Here is a 12,434-nt window from a genome sequence, read left to right as displayed (position 1 = left end):
TACAGCTTAGTACATGTGTACCATACTGGTCTTTAAAGGTGCTGTGTATTTGCTTCATCCACCTCTGCATTTAGGCTGCCTCCTACCTACCTTTCAGTGTCCTCCCTTCTCTTTATCTCCATCTCCCCACCCAAATAAGTAGCTAGTTCCTGTATGCTTTGCTTTTGCAACAGAAAGACACCTTGCATTTAGTCTGGCATAAATCTTTCTTTTAGCCTTTTCTTTCTTCCTTCTCTTCTTTGAAGTCTGTCCCTTCCAAATGACTCCTAGGCTAAACAGCTGCTAACAAATTCTGGAGTAAAAAGCTGAGCTGTATTAAAAAAAAAAAAAAAGACTAATGTTCTGTATCAGCATTCAGGAAATTCAGATCTTGTGTTATGCAGTTCAGAGCAGGTACATTTTTGAAATGCTTATTCAACTGAAGGGTTTTGTAGAGCAGCACTGGGAAATGTGGATGGATTGTTGGGTGTCTGTCTCTGCTGCTGTGCAGTTCTGTTCCTCAGAGTGAATGAATTCTGCTCCATACATATGGATTCCAAAAAGCTGCTCTGGAACATCCACTTGGGATTTCATGGCAGGTCATCACATCAAAATGAAACTTATTAAATCAGAAGTTGCTTGAATGTAAATATAACAACTTCAACTGCCCTTCTTTACCCATGGCCAGGTTTGTCTGAGTCTCAGTATTCCAGCTATTCAGGTTCACTGTCTGCACTCTCATGGGAATCAGCAAACACAGTGAATAACTGAGACAAGGAAAACTGCAATAAAAACAGCCAGAGTTTGCAGGATTCTGCCTGAGCAGTACAGAGAATGGGTGTCATAGGCAGAGAATAGTGTTAAGTGCTTTTAAATAAATAACATTATTTAATAATAGAGCTAGTAAATCTGGAATGTTTTCTAATTTTCTGTTTATTTAAAAATCTATGGTATGTGAGTTGTAACTAGTATGGTATAATGAGGTGGTGTGAAGACAGCAAAGCAGAGGATAATTGAAGTTGTAAACTTCTGTAATACACCACTCCAAACTTGATTGGTTAGAACAGGTAATCTAAAGTTGTTATGGCTTAATGTGTGCTCTGTTATTAAACAGAAAGCTTCAGGCTATGAAGGCATAAGAACAAGCTCAGTAAAATATTGAAATCAAACCACAGTTTGACCTTTGGTAATGTGTTTCAGGTACTCATATTGTGTGCCCAGAGCACAAAGAGGTTTTCCAGGTTATTACAGACTCAGCTGGTGCTGACATCTGGTGATGGAATGATGCAGGGCAGTTTGCTTTCCCTTCCTTCATTTCCTTCAACATCTTCCTGTCACACAGAGCAGCTAAAAGTGTGTCAAGCCCTCCCAGCTGCACTGAGCTTCTCAGTGTCTCACTAGTTTTCAGGTTTTGACAGTGCTCCAGTCTGCTCCTGGATCCTTTTATTTGTGTTACAGTGCTCATGGGCAAACTCTAGAGACCAGTTAAAGAAATGTGGCTCATGCCCACCTTCTCTGGGTTCATAGCTCTGCATGGACCAGCCTTGTCTGCACCCTAATCCTGTCTGGAGGGCAGCTTGGGCTCTCACTTCACTCAGGGTGCAAACTCTGGAGGGAATTACCACCTCAGGCACCTAACTCTCCTCCCTTGTGGAAGGAACTAGCTGTTTTTGTCAAGGTGGGAAGGAACTGCCCCAGCTAAGGAAACTTACTCGTCAACATTGTATTTTCCTAAGTTCTTCATAGGCAAAACTCATCAATATTGCTCTCTGGGTTAAAAAAAATAAAAATCTGTAGTATCTCCGTGGTACAGTCTTTGGGGTGTAATACCCATGAGAGGTTTGACAGCTGTCAGCCTTTGTGCTAGTCTGATTCATTGTATATTTTAATGTCAGGAATGTACTGCTCTATCACTTTATGGACAAACTGCCACGTGAGCATTCATGGCACAGGTTGCCCATAAGGAAAACAGGCAGCATTCAACAGTGTGCATTCAACAGCACAAAAACAGCATTCAGCAGTGTTAGTGTGTGCCTAGAAATCAGGAAAACACTGGAGAAGATTTTCAAAGCTTTGTAATTATTTGCACTGTATCCATTAGAGATACCATATGGAAGATCCCTATAAAAGTTCCCCTTTTTCCTGAGTCCTATGTAAGTGTAACTAAATGTAATTCACATTGTTCCGGCAGGCTTTCTTCACTCATATGCTGAATGTAAATAGCCATGCACAGCATTGCAGGAAAGCCCTTCCCGTGGTTGTAGGGTGTCTTCTGTTGGATCATGTGTCTTACATAACTGTCTGCAGCATCCTTGCTTTTGGTTATAGTTTAAATGAGCCAGTGGGGGGCAGAAAACACATACAGTAATATCAGATACAGAGAGTATTCTTTGAAAATTATAGAGCTAGAAATTTCCCTGACAAGAATGGTGGTAATTTCAGTGTGGGTAGTGTTCCAGGTGTTAATTTAAACAAAGACAGTCAGAAGTTTTGACTGTCAGTAAAACTGCATCCTCGCCCTGGTTTTGATTCTTCATGGAAATGCATCCTGCCTCCAAGTAGAACTTACTGAAGAATTTAAGACAATAGAGTCTAGTGACATGATAAGTTATTTTAATTCAGGACATAAGATTAGAACAAGACCTGAAACAATGACACTGTTCTGCAATTATACATTCACCTCAGAATGGTGTAAGTAAAACATTTACTGACACTTCTGGCAATACTGGAGTTCATTTCTGAGAGAATAGCTTTACATTTTTGTCATGCCATTTTATTTTGTATTGGTTTCCTTGCTCATTCGTATCTTGTTGTAAACAGTTTAAGACTGACCTGAACTTTGATTTTTAATTTTTTTTTAAATTTTCTCAATCATTATCTTTTCTCCCCAATGGCACTTGACACTGTCCCTCAAAGGGAGAGTCCTTCCTGTATCAGGGACTGTGAGCCTACACTTTGTAAAGGAACTGATATTACTTTATATTCCCATGTATCTATTATCTATATATAAAATGTATGCATGAGTTTTTTAACAGATGTTGTTTTCTTTAGCCAGTACTTGTTATAACATCTGTAGTTCCAGGCCTGCCCTTTCCCTCACTTCCTCTCCTTCTCTTCCCTTTCTTTCATTTCTGTGTATGTTTACATTTTTCCTGCTACAATCATTTCTCTTTAAGCTTGTCTCAAATTGAGTTCTCACCAGATACAGGCTTTCTTAAGTCTTTGACCATACTCTTTATATACCTGTAGATTCACACCCTGTTTCCTGCCCCAGGTTGTTTTCAAATGTGGTTTGTGTTCTAATAGTACCAGAACTTTACTGAACCTGACCACATTGCAAACCCCATGCTATAAGGATGGGATCTTTAATAGCTACAAGAGAGAACTGAAGAGCTGGCAGAGGAAAGAAATATAAATTCACCTGATTTTGTTGCTCCTGAGAGAAAATCAAGCAAAAACTATCATGCAGTCATCTTAGTGGGTAAAAAGAAGACAGATGCAATGCAGAAATTTAAGGTGATGATTTAAGGAAAGGAAAATTGAGGATTTTTTAAAATAAGTTTGTAAGCAAAAACAGATAGGAATCAGGAAAAGAAAGCAAGAAATGGACTTTTACATCAGTCTTAGAAAATTGACTATCTTTTCCAGGCCTTTAGTTCCAGAGCGGAATCCTACCACCCTACCAAAAGCTGCTAAGAACAGTGTTCCATGGAACCCCTCTTGCAGATGGCACCAGGTCACTTTTATACCATGGTCCTCCAGTCGTTTCTTGTACAGCAGTCCATCATCTCTAAGCACATCAAATTCACAGGTTAAAATGAAAGTCTCAGGAAGCTGAGCAATAACACTGTCTTCAGCCAACAGTGGTGAAAAAACAGGGTCAAACACGTACTCAGCCATTTCACAGATTTCTTTTGAGGGTAGATATGTTGGACTTGGTTTGTAACCTCTTGTTTTAAACTCATGAGGGATGTAGTCAGGACTCACCCACTTCTGATATTTCAGTCTCCGATCTTCTGAAACATGGCAACCTTTAAAAAATTCTTCAATGAGGCCCAAGTCCACATTAACATACTTCAAGCCAAGAACAAGGGTTCGTTCCTTTAGCAAAATGGGGACTCTCTCATTCTGCTGATAAGAAGGCAAATTGAAGTCCACACACTGCAGAAAAGGATATATTAGGATTTGTGCTCTCAGCTTTGGAAGGTCTCTTCTGTTCATCAGTGCTTGGGCAACAGCAGCAGTGAGTGTCCCTCCACTGCTGTCTCCACAGATGACAACGCGACAAGGGTCAACTCCATGGTCTTGTGCAGTCCTCAGAAAGTGGATGGCAGCAGTGAGACAGTCCTCAAACTGGGCTGGAAATGGGTGCTCAGGAGCTAAACGATACCTGAATAGGAGTGAAAGTGTTTTAGCACAGTCATTTCTAGTGAATGGGCCCAGTGAAATCTTGTCATTCATTTATTTCTCTCAAAAGACAGGAAAATACTCTGCGATTATAATTGCAGCAATAGAATTCATCCAAATTAGTGCTTTTGATGTATTATTTGCTACTGTTCATGTTTGGGAGAGTCAGTACACTGTTCTACCTTTGCAAGATATTTCTTTACGTATCTTGTAAGTGACTGAAGGCACATGAGAGTTGTTTTGGAATTAGCCGGCAAGGCAGGTATGTCAATCAGTTATCATTCATTCCAGTTAGAAAATGAACATTTAACAATAAATTGTTAGAGAATATGAGCATAGAAAATATGAGCATAAAAATTGGTAATGAAAATCTGAAAGGTTTTCAGTGTTCTGGAAGCTGAATTCATTAAACAGAATCAATGAATTATTGGTTCTTCAAGTATTTTAGGATATAAACAGTAATTAATGCAATTGTAATCAACTCTTTGCCTGAACTTTTAGGCATTGTTTCTTTTAAAAAAGTATTACAGCTCATCAGAGAAATATTTTTAATGGTCATCTCAGGTTGACTGCAAGTTAAATGTGGATTTTGTGCTTCCATTTCTTCATGCAAATGCATTATGCCTGCAACTTTCTGAAGAATTTAAGAGCCAAGGAAGAGATTCAAGAGTCAAGGTTCAAGAGTCAAAGTTCAAGAGTTCAAGAGTCAAGTCAGTCAAGGTTCAAGAGTCAAGTCAAGTGTATAGATTTCTTTTGAGGGTGGATATGTCGAGCTTGGTTTGTAACTTCTTGTTATAAACTCATGAGGTTCTTGTATTTTTCAGAACTTCTAAAATTAGTACTTGGTATTCTGGGCAGCTGTGCTTTCAAGAGAAACAGTTACACTTCAGGCTTTCAGCGTAAGGTGGTTTGAATATGGCTCTAGAAAACAAAAACATCCTCGTGTCTTAGTGCTAGCTACAAATTATAAAATTACTGTAATGGATTTCATTTGGAAATAATCAGTTGGGGATTAATTGACTAATTCCTCCTGAGAAGAATTAGTGCTGGTGAATTAGTGCTGGGATCTTTGAGCATAGGTACTGAATGTACTTCACAAGGAGCTTGAGTGCAGTAAAGTCTTGCCAGCCTAGGGTCAGAGTGCCTGGGCTGGGTGCACTCACCCAACACACACCACCACTGAGTTGGTTTTCCTGCAGAAATAGCGGCACATTCTTTCGTAGGCCCCTATAAAACAAAACAGTTCACTGGAATTATAACTTGCTTTAAAAATAAATGGAATTAAAATATACTGAAATTCTTATCTCTATTGCATGGTTAATGCTACACAACATGTGTAGCATGTGGCGTGGTCTGATCTGGGTATTGCTCACCATTTCCTTCACCATTCACCATTCCAGCTGTGAGAATTTTCTGGCCAGTAAGAAACCTAGAATTTAAACCAGTTCATTGTTTTGGTTCCTTCTTTGAAAAGTTACAGACAGCACCACTGCTGCCACTTTTAAATTGATTTTGAAGGGGAGAAATTGTTTAAAAAACCCCCAAAAAACAAAAAAGATGCTAAATCCAGTGAAAGAATATTTCTTGTGCATGAGGCACCATCTCATCTCTTTCCCATTCAAATTCCAAAATGTGTTTTTTCCTTGTTTTTCCACTATAAAGACTCACAGCACAATACACACATATAAGCTTGCACACGCTTGTGAACAAAAAATGGGTGCTTTAAATAAGAAATAAAATTCTAATGAGATTTTCAACTTTTCTCATAAAGAGGAAGAAAATAGATATTAAAAATGATCAGAGACTATTTTAGATGTGCAATCTATATAAAGACAATTTAACATTATGCCTATTGCATGTAAGTAAATTGATTCTGCTGTCCTGAATTATTTTTTTTTTTAAATTTATAATGTTGAACCTACTAACTCTTGTAATTTAAGATATACCAAATCAGATCAGAAACTCTGTTGTGTAGTGTCCCTCGCTGGGAATATTCCAGGGTTTTCTGGACACAATCCTGTGCCCTGTGCTGTGGGATGGCCCTGCTGGAGGAGAGAGGTGGGACCAGATGACCCACTGTGGTGCCTTCCCTGACCCATTCTGGATGTAGTTAGTTCACATTATTTCTGTTACTGTGGTGCCTTCCCTGACCCATTCTGGATGTAGTTAATTCACATTATTTCTGTTACTGTGGTGCCTTTCCCTGACCCGTTCTGGATGTAGTTAATTCACATTATTTCTATTACTGTGGTGCCTTCCCTGACCCATTCTGGATGTAGTTAATTCACATTATTTCTATTACTGTGGTGCCTTCCCTGACCCATTCTGGATGTAGTTAATTCACATTATTTCTATTACTGTGGTGCCTTCCCTGACCCATTCTGGATATAGTTATAACTCATTATTTATATTACTTACGGATACTTCCAAGCTGGCCAACTCCTCCATGAAAATATAGAATTCCCCTCCTTAGGTTATTGTTTGTTGTTTTTAGCTGGTATATTCTCACTTCAACCCTTTCAAACCTTAAGTCCTTGATAAGAAGGCGTGTATCCTTTAATGGTGGTATTGTCTCCATTATAACCCTGAGGAGACGGACCTCTGAGATTATACCTACTTTGTCCAAAAATTTTGCCTGGTGATAAAAGAAACCACAAGAGACCAAATTAGTGTAAATTTCTACCTCACCTGGAGATTGATAATGAAAAATTTTAAACTCCATGGTCAATTACTCCAAGTAGGAAAACAGTCAAACTATTAATAGTAGATAAAAGGTGTCAAATACTTCACCTTGTCAGGTGTTTCAGTAGCCATGTGCCTGAACAAAATACAGAGAGAGTAGTTACAGTATTTTAAACTTTAGCTTTGGATGAATAAACATAGTCCATACTTTTGTTTCCCAAACTCACACTATGTTTAAACTTGCAGGAAAAAAAAATCCATTGCATCTACCACATCTCTGTCCTCCTGACCAAGAATAGCTTTGAACCCTGGCTTGATCTTCTCACAGCTCACTGATCCTTACTTAAACACTGGGGCTAAGGTTCTTATGTCACTGTGGGCTCATCTACTCCATTGCATCTCCATGGCTTTAAGCTCTTTCACTTGTAGCCTGCTCAAGATGAAAAATATGAGGCAGTATCACTGTATTTCCACTATATTGGATTCAGTTTTGCACTACTTCCACAGCAGACATCTCTAATGAGTAATTCAGTTTGTTGTGCTGCCATTATTCATGCATATGCATTTCAATGAAAATGATACATATAAAGGTCTGCACTGCATAGATCTTAAAGACCTGCCCTTCTGGTTTTCATGGCATATTTCACAGACCTCATGTGGCTCAGTAACGTGATCCTGTTAAATTTGGTGTAGGTAGCCTGTTTTAGGTCATCTGAACAGCTGATCCTATACACAGGAAGGATTGTCTTGTGGCAAAGTTACAGTCTCATATCAATTCCTTCTATAGAACTCCTGGTCCATATCCATAGGAAAAGAACTTTAGTTATTTATTCTTCAGTTTCCCTCTGGTACTTCCTTTCCTCACACTAATACTTTTGTAACAGTAAAGGTTAAACCTGCAGTTAGCTATATCTGTATGGAGTATGGAGTATGGAGATCATATTTGTCTTGAAAATACTGAAAAAAAGGAGTCCTAGGAGACCTTACCAACCACAGTGTTTTGGTATTTCCTTTTGTCCCAGCTGAACACTGGATATGCTTGTACACTTTAATTTTCTCTGCAGTTTTGACTTCATGGCTTGTGAGCCCTTGAAAGAACTTGGCAAAAGTAATTTGCCCAACAGCCATAGCAGGAGTTGCTACATGACTTGAGCTCCACTTGTATTTAAACTTTGCTTTAACCCTCCATTAATGTCCTTATCTCTCTGCTCATTTCAGGCAGTGTGTGACAGTGCTTGTGCTTGGCATCTCACTAACAAGCAGAAAGGATGCAAAATTGTAAGATCAGAAGTTAAAAATTACATAAATCACCAGTAAATCTCTATATTCTGCAGTTTCACTTTTAACAAATGAATTACACAAAAATAAAACTTTGATGGATAAAGAGTAATGACACAGTTTATACACTGTATAATACTTGTAAGAAAATTGACTCCACTTTCTATCCTATTTTATTGGTTTGCTGTCAAAGCAGTGTTGAGGCCTGGGTGTGGCACCAGAGACATAGTGAGTCACCTTCTTGGGAGCTCACTGACTTCAAACAAAACTTATTAAGCAACGGGGCAGGGAAAGAAAGGAAGAATTAACAACATTAGAACATAGAATTGAAGTGAAATGTAATGCACAAGCCAAAGAGAATGAACAGCTTTTTTTCACCATTTAAACAACTAAAAGAAGCTTAGTCTAGGTATCACAGAAGGGTTTTTTAAATGACTGGGGCAACAGTTAATTCAGGACAGGATGATTGATGAAGCAGAAAGACAAGTGCATGTCATGTTTTAGTTTTGAAAAGAAACAAGGATGAAAAGCGAGGAAGAATCAAAAATGTGCCAAAAACAATGACATAGAAAGACACTTTAGGTATTACGTGTACTGTCTCAAAGAAGAAAGTTGTTCAGGCACATTGAAAGGCAAAGGATGATGAATGTGGCAGCTCTTCAGATATCTCAGGAGGGGAGTGACAGGGTTGTAGGAGAGAGCTGAGATCACGGATGTCATTCAGCTGCTCACTCTGTAAGCAAGCACAGTGTTATACAGAGCAGAAATTCCACATACACAAGGCAAGTTACCTTCTAAGCCTTCCAGCAGTGCCTTGAGGCAGCAGGCATGCAAAGCTAAAACACAGACTGTCAGAAAAAAACTGGGAATTGCACAGTCTGCCCAATTTTATTTTTCACAAATATTGCCTTTGGTGCTGTATAGCAAAGAGGGGAGTCTGTTATGACCAGCACAGCTGAAGGAATATGTTTACATCACCTAATCAGTCCAGTTGCATATTTGCAATTTATTTAAACATTGATTCTGAAAAACATCACCAAACCATTATCCCTCTAAGTGAAATAGAATTAAAAACTCAAGCTTTAATTAAGTTTAACTTACCAGACCAAGCCCAAAGTTCATGATGTAATGAAGAAGACAAAGCTTTTGGCGCTCACTGATTCCATGAGGAATTTCTGCTTTGGGGTGTTCATAATAGAAAGAAATTGCCACAATAGCAGTCAAAACAGTGAGAACAATGGCCAGGAGAAGTTCCATCTTGCTGTGTTGGTAGGAGCCTGAGAAGGAACCAGCTGTGGCCTCCTCCTCCTTTCTCAGATTTTCGGATTTATGACAGTAGAGGCACAGGATTAGCTGTTCTCGTCATGGCTCATAATCCAGCTTTTAAAAATACCAATAGGAAGATGAAAACATGTGGTAACTCTACCATACAATTAGACAGTAACAATTCATTGTGCGAGAGCCTTGCATAAGTGGTTTTCACATTTACAGGAACAAGGCTGTGCCCATCACAGCAGAACTATGACTTGATAGATCAATGTCATGGCAGTTTACAGGAGGACAAAACCTTGTTCTGTCTCTCTGGGTTTTGATTACAGGCAAGTCTTTATTATTTGTGAGTTCCCATGCAGCATTTCTTGGTAATCATCTTCCAAGCTGCTCAGATTCATGCTTTATTGTGCTTTGTTGTGCTTACTTTTTCAGACTTTTATTGAAATCAAGGCTCAGTGTTACAGATGTTTCATCACCTGTGATGGCAGATTTTGGATGCTGCTGCCATTGAACTTTTGTGTCCAGTGCAGCCAGAGGCAGCTGCAGCCTGGTCTGAGAGCTGTTCTTGCCTCATCCTCCTCAATGGCTCTTCTCCTGCAGCAGCAGATTTTTTGTTTGGTTTTTTTATCTGCCTCTTGGCAGTGCTGCAGTCTCTGTTTTTCAGGAAGATGCTATGTACAGATGTCATTCCAGGTAGAAATGCCATTCCAGCTGATGAAAACTAGACTTGAACTTCATGGTGTCAGTGTTAGTAGCACTGACTGGACATCAGCAGCCCATTCTGTTCTGTTGTGAGCTCTAGGATCTTCCTCTGGAGCTAACATATTTTTCCAAACACAAAAAATTAGTGATAAGATTTAACCTGAAGCAAAAATATCTGTAAAGCACAGCTCGTGTGATGTCACCTGCGGGAACAGTGTTTTTAGCAGTCTGCTTAGCCTGTGAAGGCAGCAGATTCTCATTCTGAAAAATCACAGTGTGGGTAAAATAAGTGTGTGATTTTTTTTTCTTAAATACTAATACAATAATATAAGGGATGAGCTGACCTTGAATTGTAGAATAAAATGAAACTAAAGACAGAGAACCCCAGGGCTTTAGCATGCATAGTCCATGACATGCAAAGGAAATGGCTCAGGCTTGGTACCTGACTTCAGAAACTGTTTAGAATAAGCAGGAGGGAGCTTCATTTTTGAGTCTGGTGTTACACTTTACATCAGAAGCAGCTGATTCCATGTTCTGTTCTCTCTGGTTCTTCCAAACTGTTTCTTCATTTTATCCAACAACTCTTTGTGGATTTCCATTTCCCAATGTCCCCATGCCTCTCCCTCCCAGAAGGTTATATATATGCTAAGCATAAAATCAGATTCCTTTTTGTTTATCCTTCTGGATAATGGTGTTTGATGTGCATCTCAATAAGAAATTTAGGTGAAAGGCACTGCCTGGCAATTGGGACACTCTTGGGAAATGGCAATGCACAGAGGTCTCACCTTTCTTACAACTCAGGCAAGAACATTGGGAAATACTGTTGCACAAAACACAATTGCACCTCCCTTCTTCAGCATTTAATAGTGAAAGTAATTAATTGGCCTACGCTAAACTCTGCTGTCCCAGTGGGTGAGGTGTGGTCTAAGTACACCTACCAGATTTGGCCCTTCTGGGGGTCTAAAAGTGCTCTTGACACCTGTGACAGATCCTTTGTACTGCAGTTCTTACCGCCTATGCTTCTTCTGAGATCTAAATCCTGTTGGTGCCAATTCACCCACAGCTGGTAGGTCTTGGACTCATTTGGGCACATTGACAAGGTCTGGACTTCACAGCACCCACAGGGGCTCCACACAGAGACTGGATATGCTGGAAGCTGTCAAAGAAACAAACTAGTTGTATTCTGAAATAATAATGTGCTTTTTCCCTTTGGGCATTCCTGGTACAGAGTAGTACCTAATGCTGTGTAAGCTTAGTCTCAGCAATTCACAACCTCGAGGCCCAGGATGGAGAAAACCATTCCCTACATAATCTTTCAAATAAAAGTTCTCTCTAGCTTCTGATAATTTTTGCCTTTGTCTCTGCTGCTGTGAGATAAAGCAGGGGATAGAACCTTTGAGTAGTGACTTGTTGCTGCAGAGATGTGAACCAGCTCACCTGTCACCATTCATTAACATGGGGACAACATTAAGCCCAATGAACGGGCCAATGAACTGTCTCCTTCCTACTCACAGTTTGCCTGGCAGGCATGTACTAACCTCTTTCCACACTCACGTGTGCATGGATTTTATAAAGGCAAGGTGGTTGCACAACAGTTGAACATTTTACAATTCCTAGGCATTGTATGCCCAGCTATGCAATGGCATTATTTTTGCCATCTGTGTTTAGCAAGGGTGGATTTCTCCTAATAAGCAATATAACAATTACAGCAAGATAACAATTGACATCAGATTTTTCTTTGGCTTTGGATATCCACAGAAATTATTTGGCAGGTTCCATGCTATTTACATCCTTTTTCCCCAAAAGCCAGGTAAGTTGGATACAATCAAATGCTGCTGTGAAAGAAACTTTATAGAATATAATTTAGAGGATATTCAGGTATTTTTGAGCAGTTCTCCCTCACTTCATCCCTGTTGCAGTCTGAGGTACCCATCTCATGCACCATGTGAACTGTACCAACCTGCCTGCCCCCATTTCCCTTTAAAATTCCTTCAGATTTTAAACACAAATGCAACATAAATGCATATTTTAAACATAAATGTCTTTACAGACACTCTGATGGTGATAACTTGCACAGTAGGGAAGTAGGGAGAGAATCTCCACTCTCCAGAGGT

The 12,434-nt window shown here is 39.4% G+C and overlaps 1 protein-coding gene across 1 annotated transcript; it reads right to left on the bottom strand.

The window, feature by feature from the left end:
* Window positions 1-2,710: 2,710 nt before the first annotated feature.
* Window positions 2,711-12,395, bottom strand: LOC135285221 (arylacetamide deacetylase-like 4). The gene is made up of 4 exons (XM_064397262.1): window positions 9,448-12,395; window positions 6,805-7,021; window positions 5,550-5,613; window positions 2,711-4,369 (listed from the first exon to the last, which is right to left on the bottom strand). Exons 1-4 carry the CDS (start codon window positions 9,601-9,603, stop codon window positions 3,592-3,594), a joined length of 1,215 nt encoding a protein of 404 aa, XP_064253332.1. The 5' UTR covers window positions 9,604-12,395; the 3' UTR covers window positions 2,711-3,591.
* Window positions 12,396-12,434: the final 39 nt, after the last annotated feature.

Source organism: Passer domesticus, chromosome 22 (genome assembly GCF_036417665.1).
Source record: "Passer domesticus isolate bPasDom1 chromosome 22, bPasDom1.hap1, whole genome shotgun sequence".
Taxonomy (NCBI): domain Eukaryota; kingdom Metazoa; phylum Chordata; class Aves; order Passeriformes; family Passeridae; genus Passer; species Passer domesticus.
This window is presented reverse-complemented; position numbering and strand designations above follow the sequence as displayed.

Coding starts and splice junctions, on each gene's coding strand:
- LOC135285221 (XM_064397262.1), bottom strand. CDS start 9,603: ATGGAACTTCTCCTGGCCATTGTTCTCACTGTTTTGACTGCTATTGTG. Junction 7,022..9,447: donor TGAACTTTGGGCTTGGTCTG/GTAAGTTAAACT, acceptor TTTTATCACCAG/GCAAAATTTTTGGACAAAGT. Junction 4,370..5,549: donor TCAGTGGTGGTGTGTGTTGG/GTGAGTGCACCC, acceptor ACTCCTATTCAG/GTATCGTTTAGCTCCTGAGC.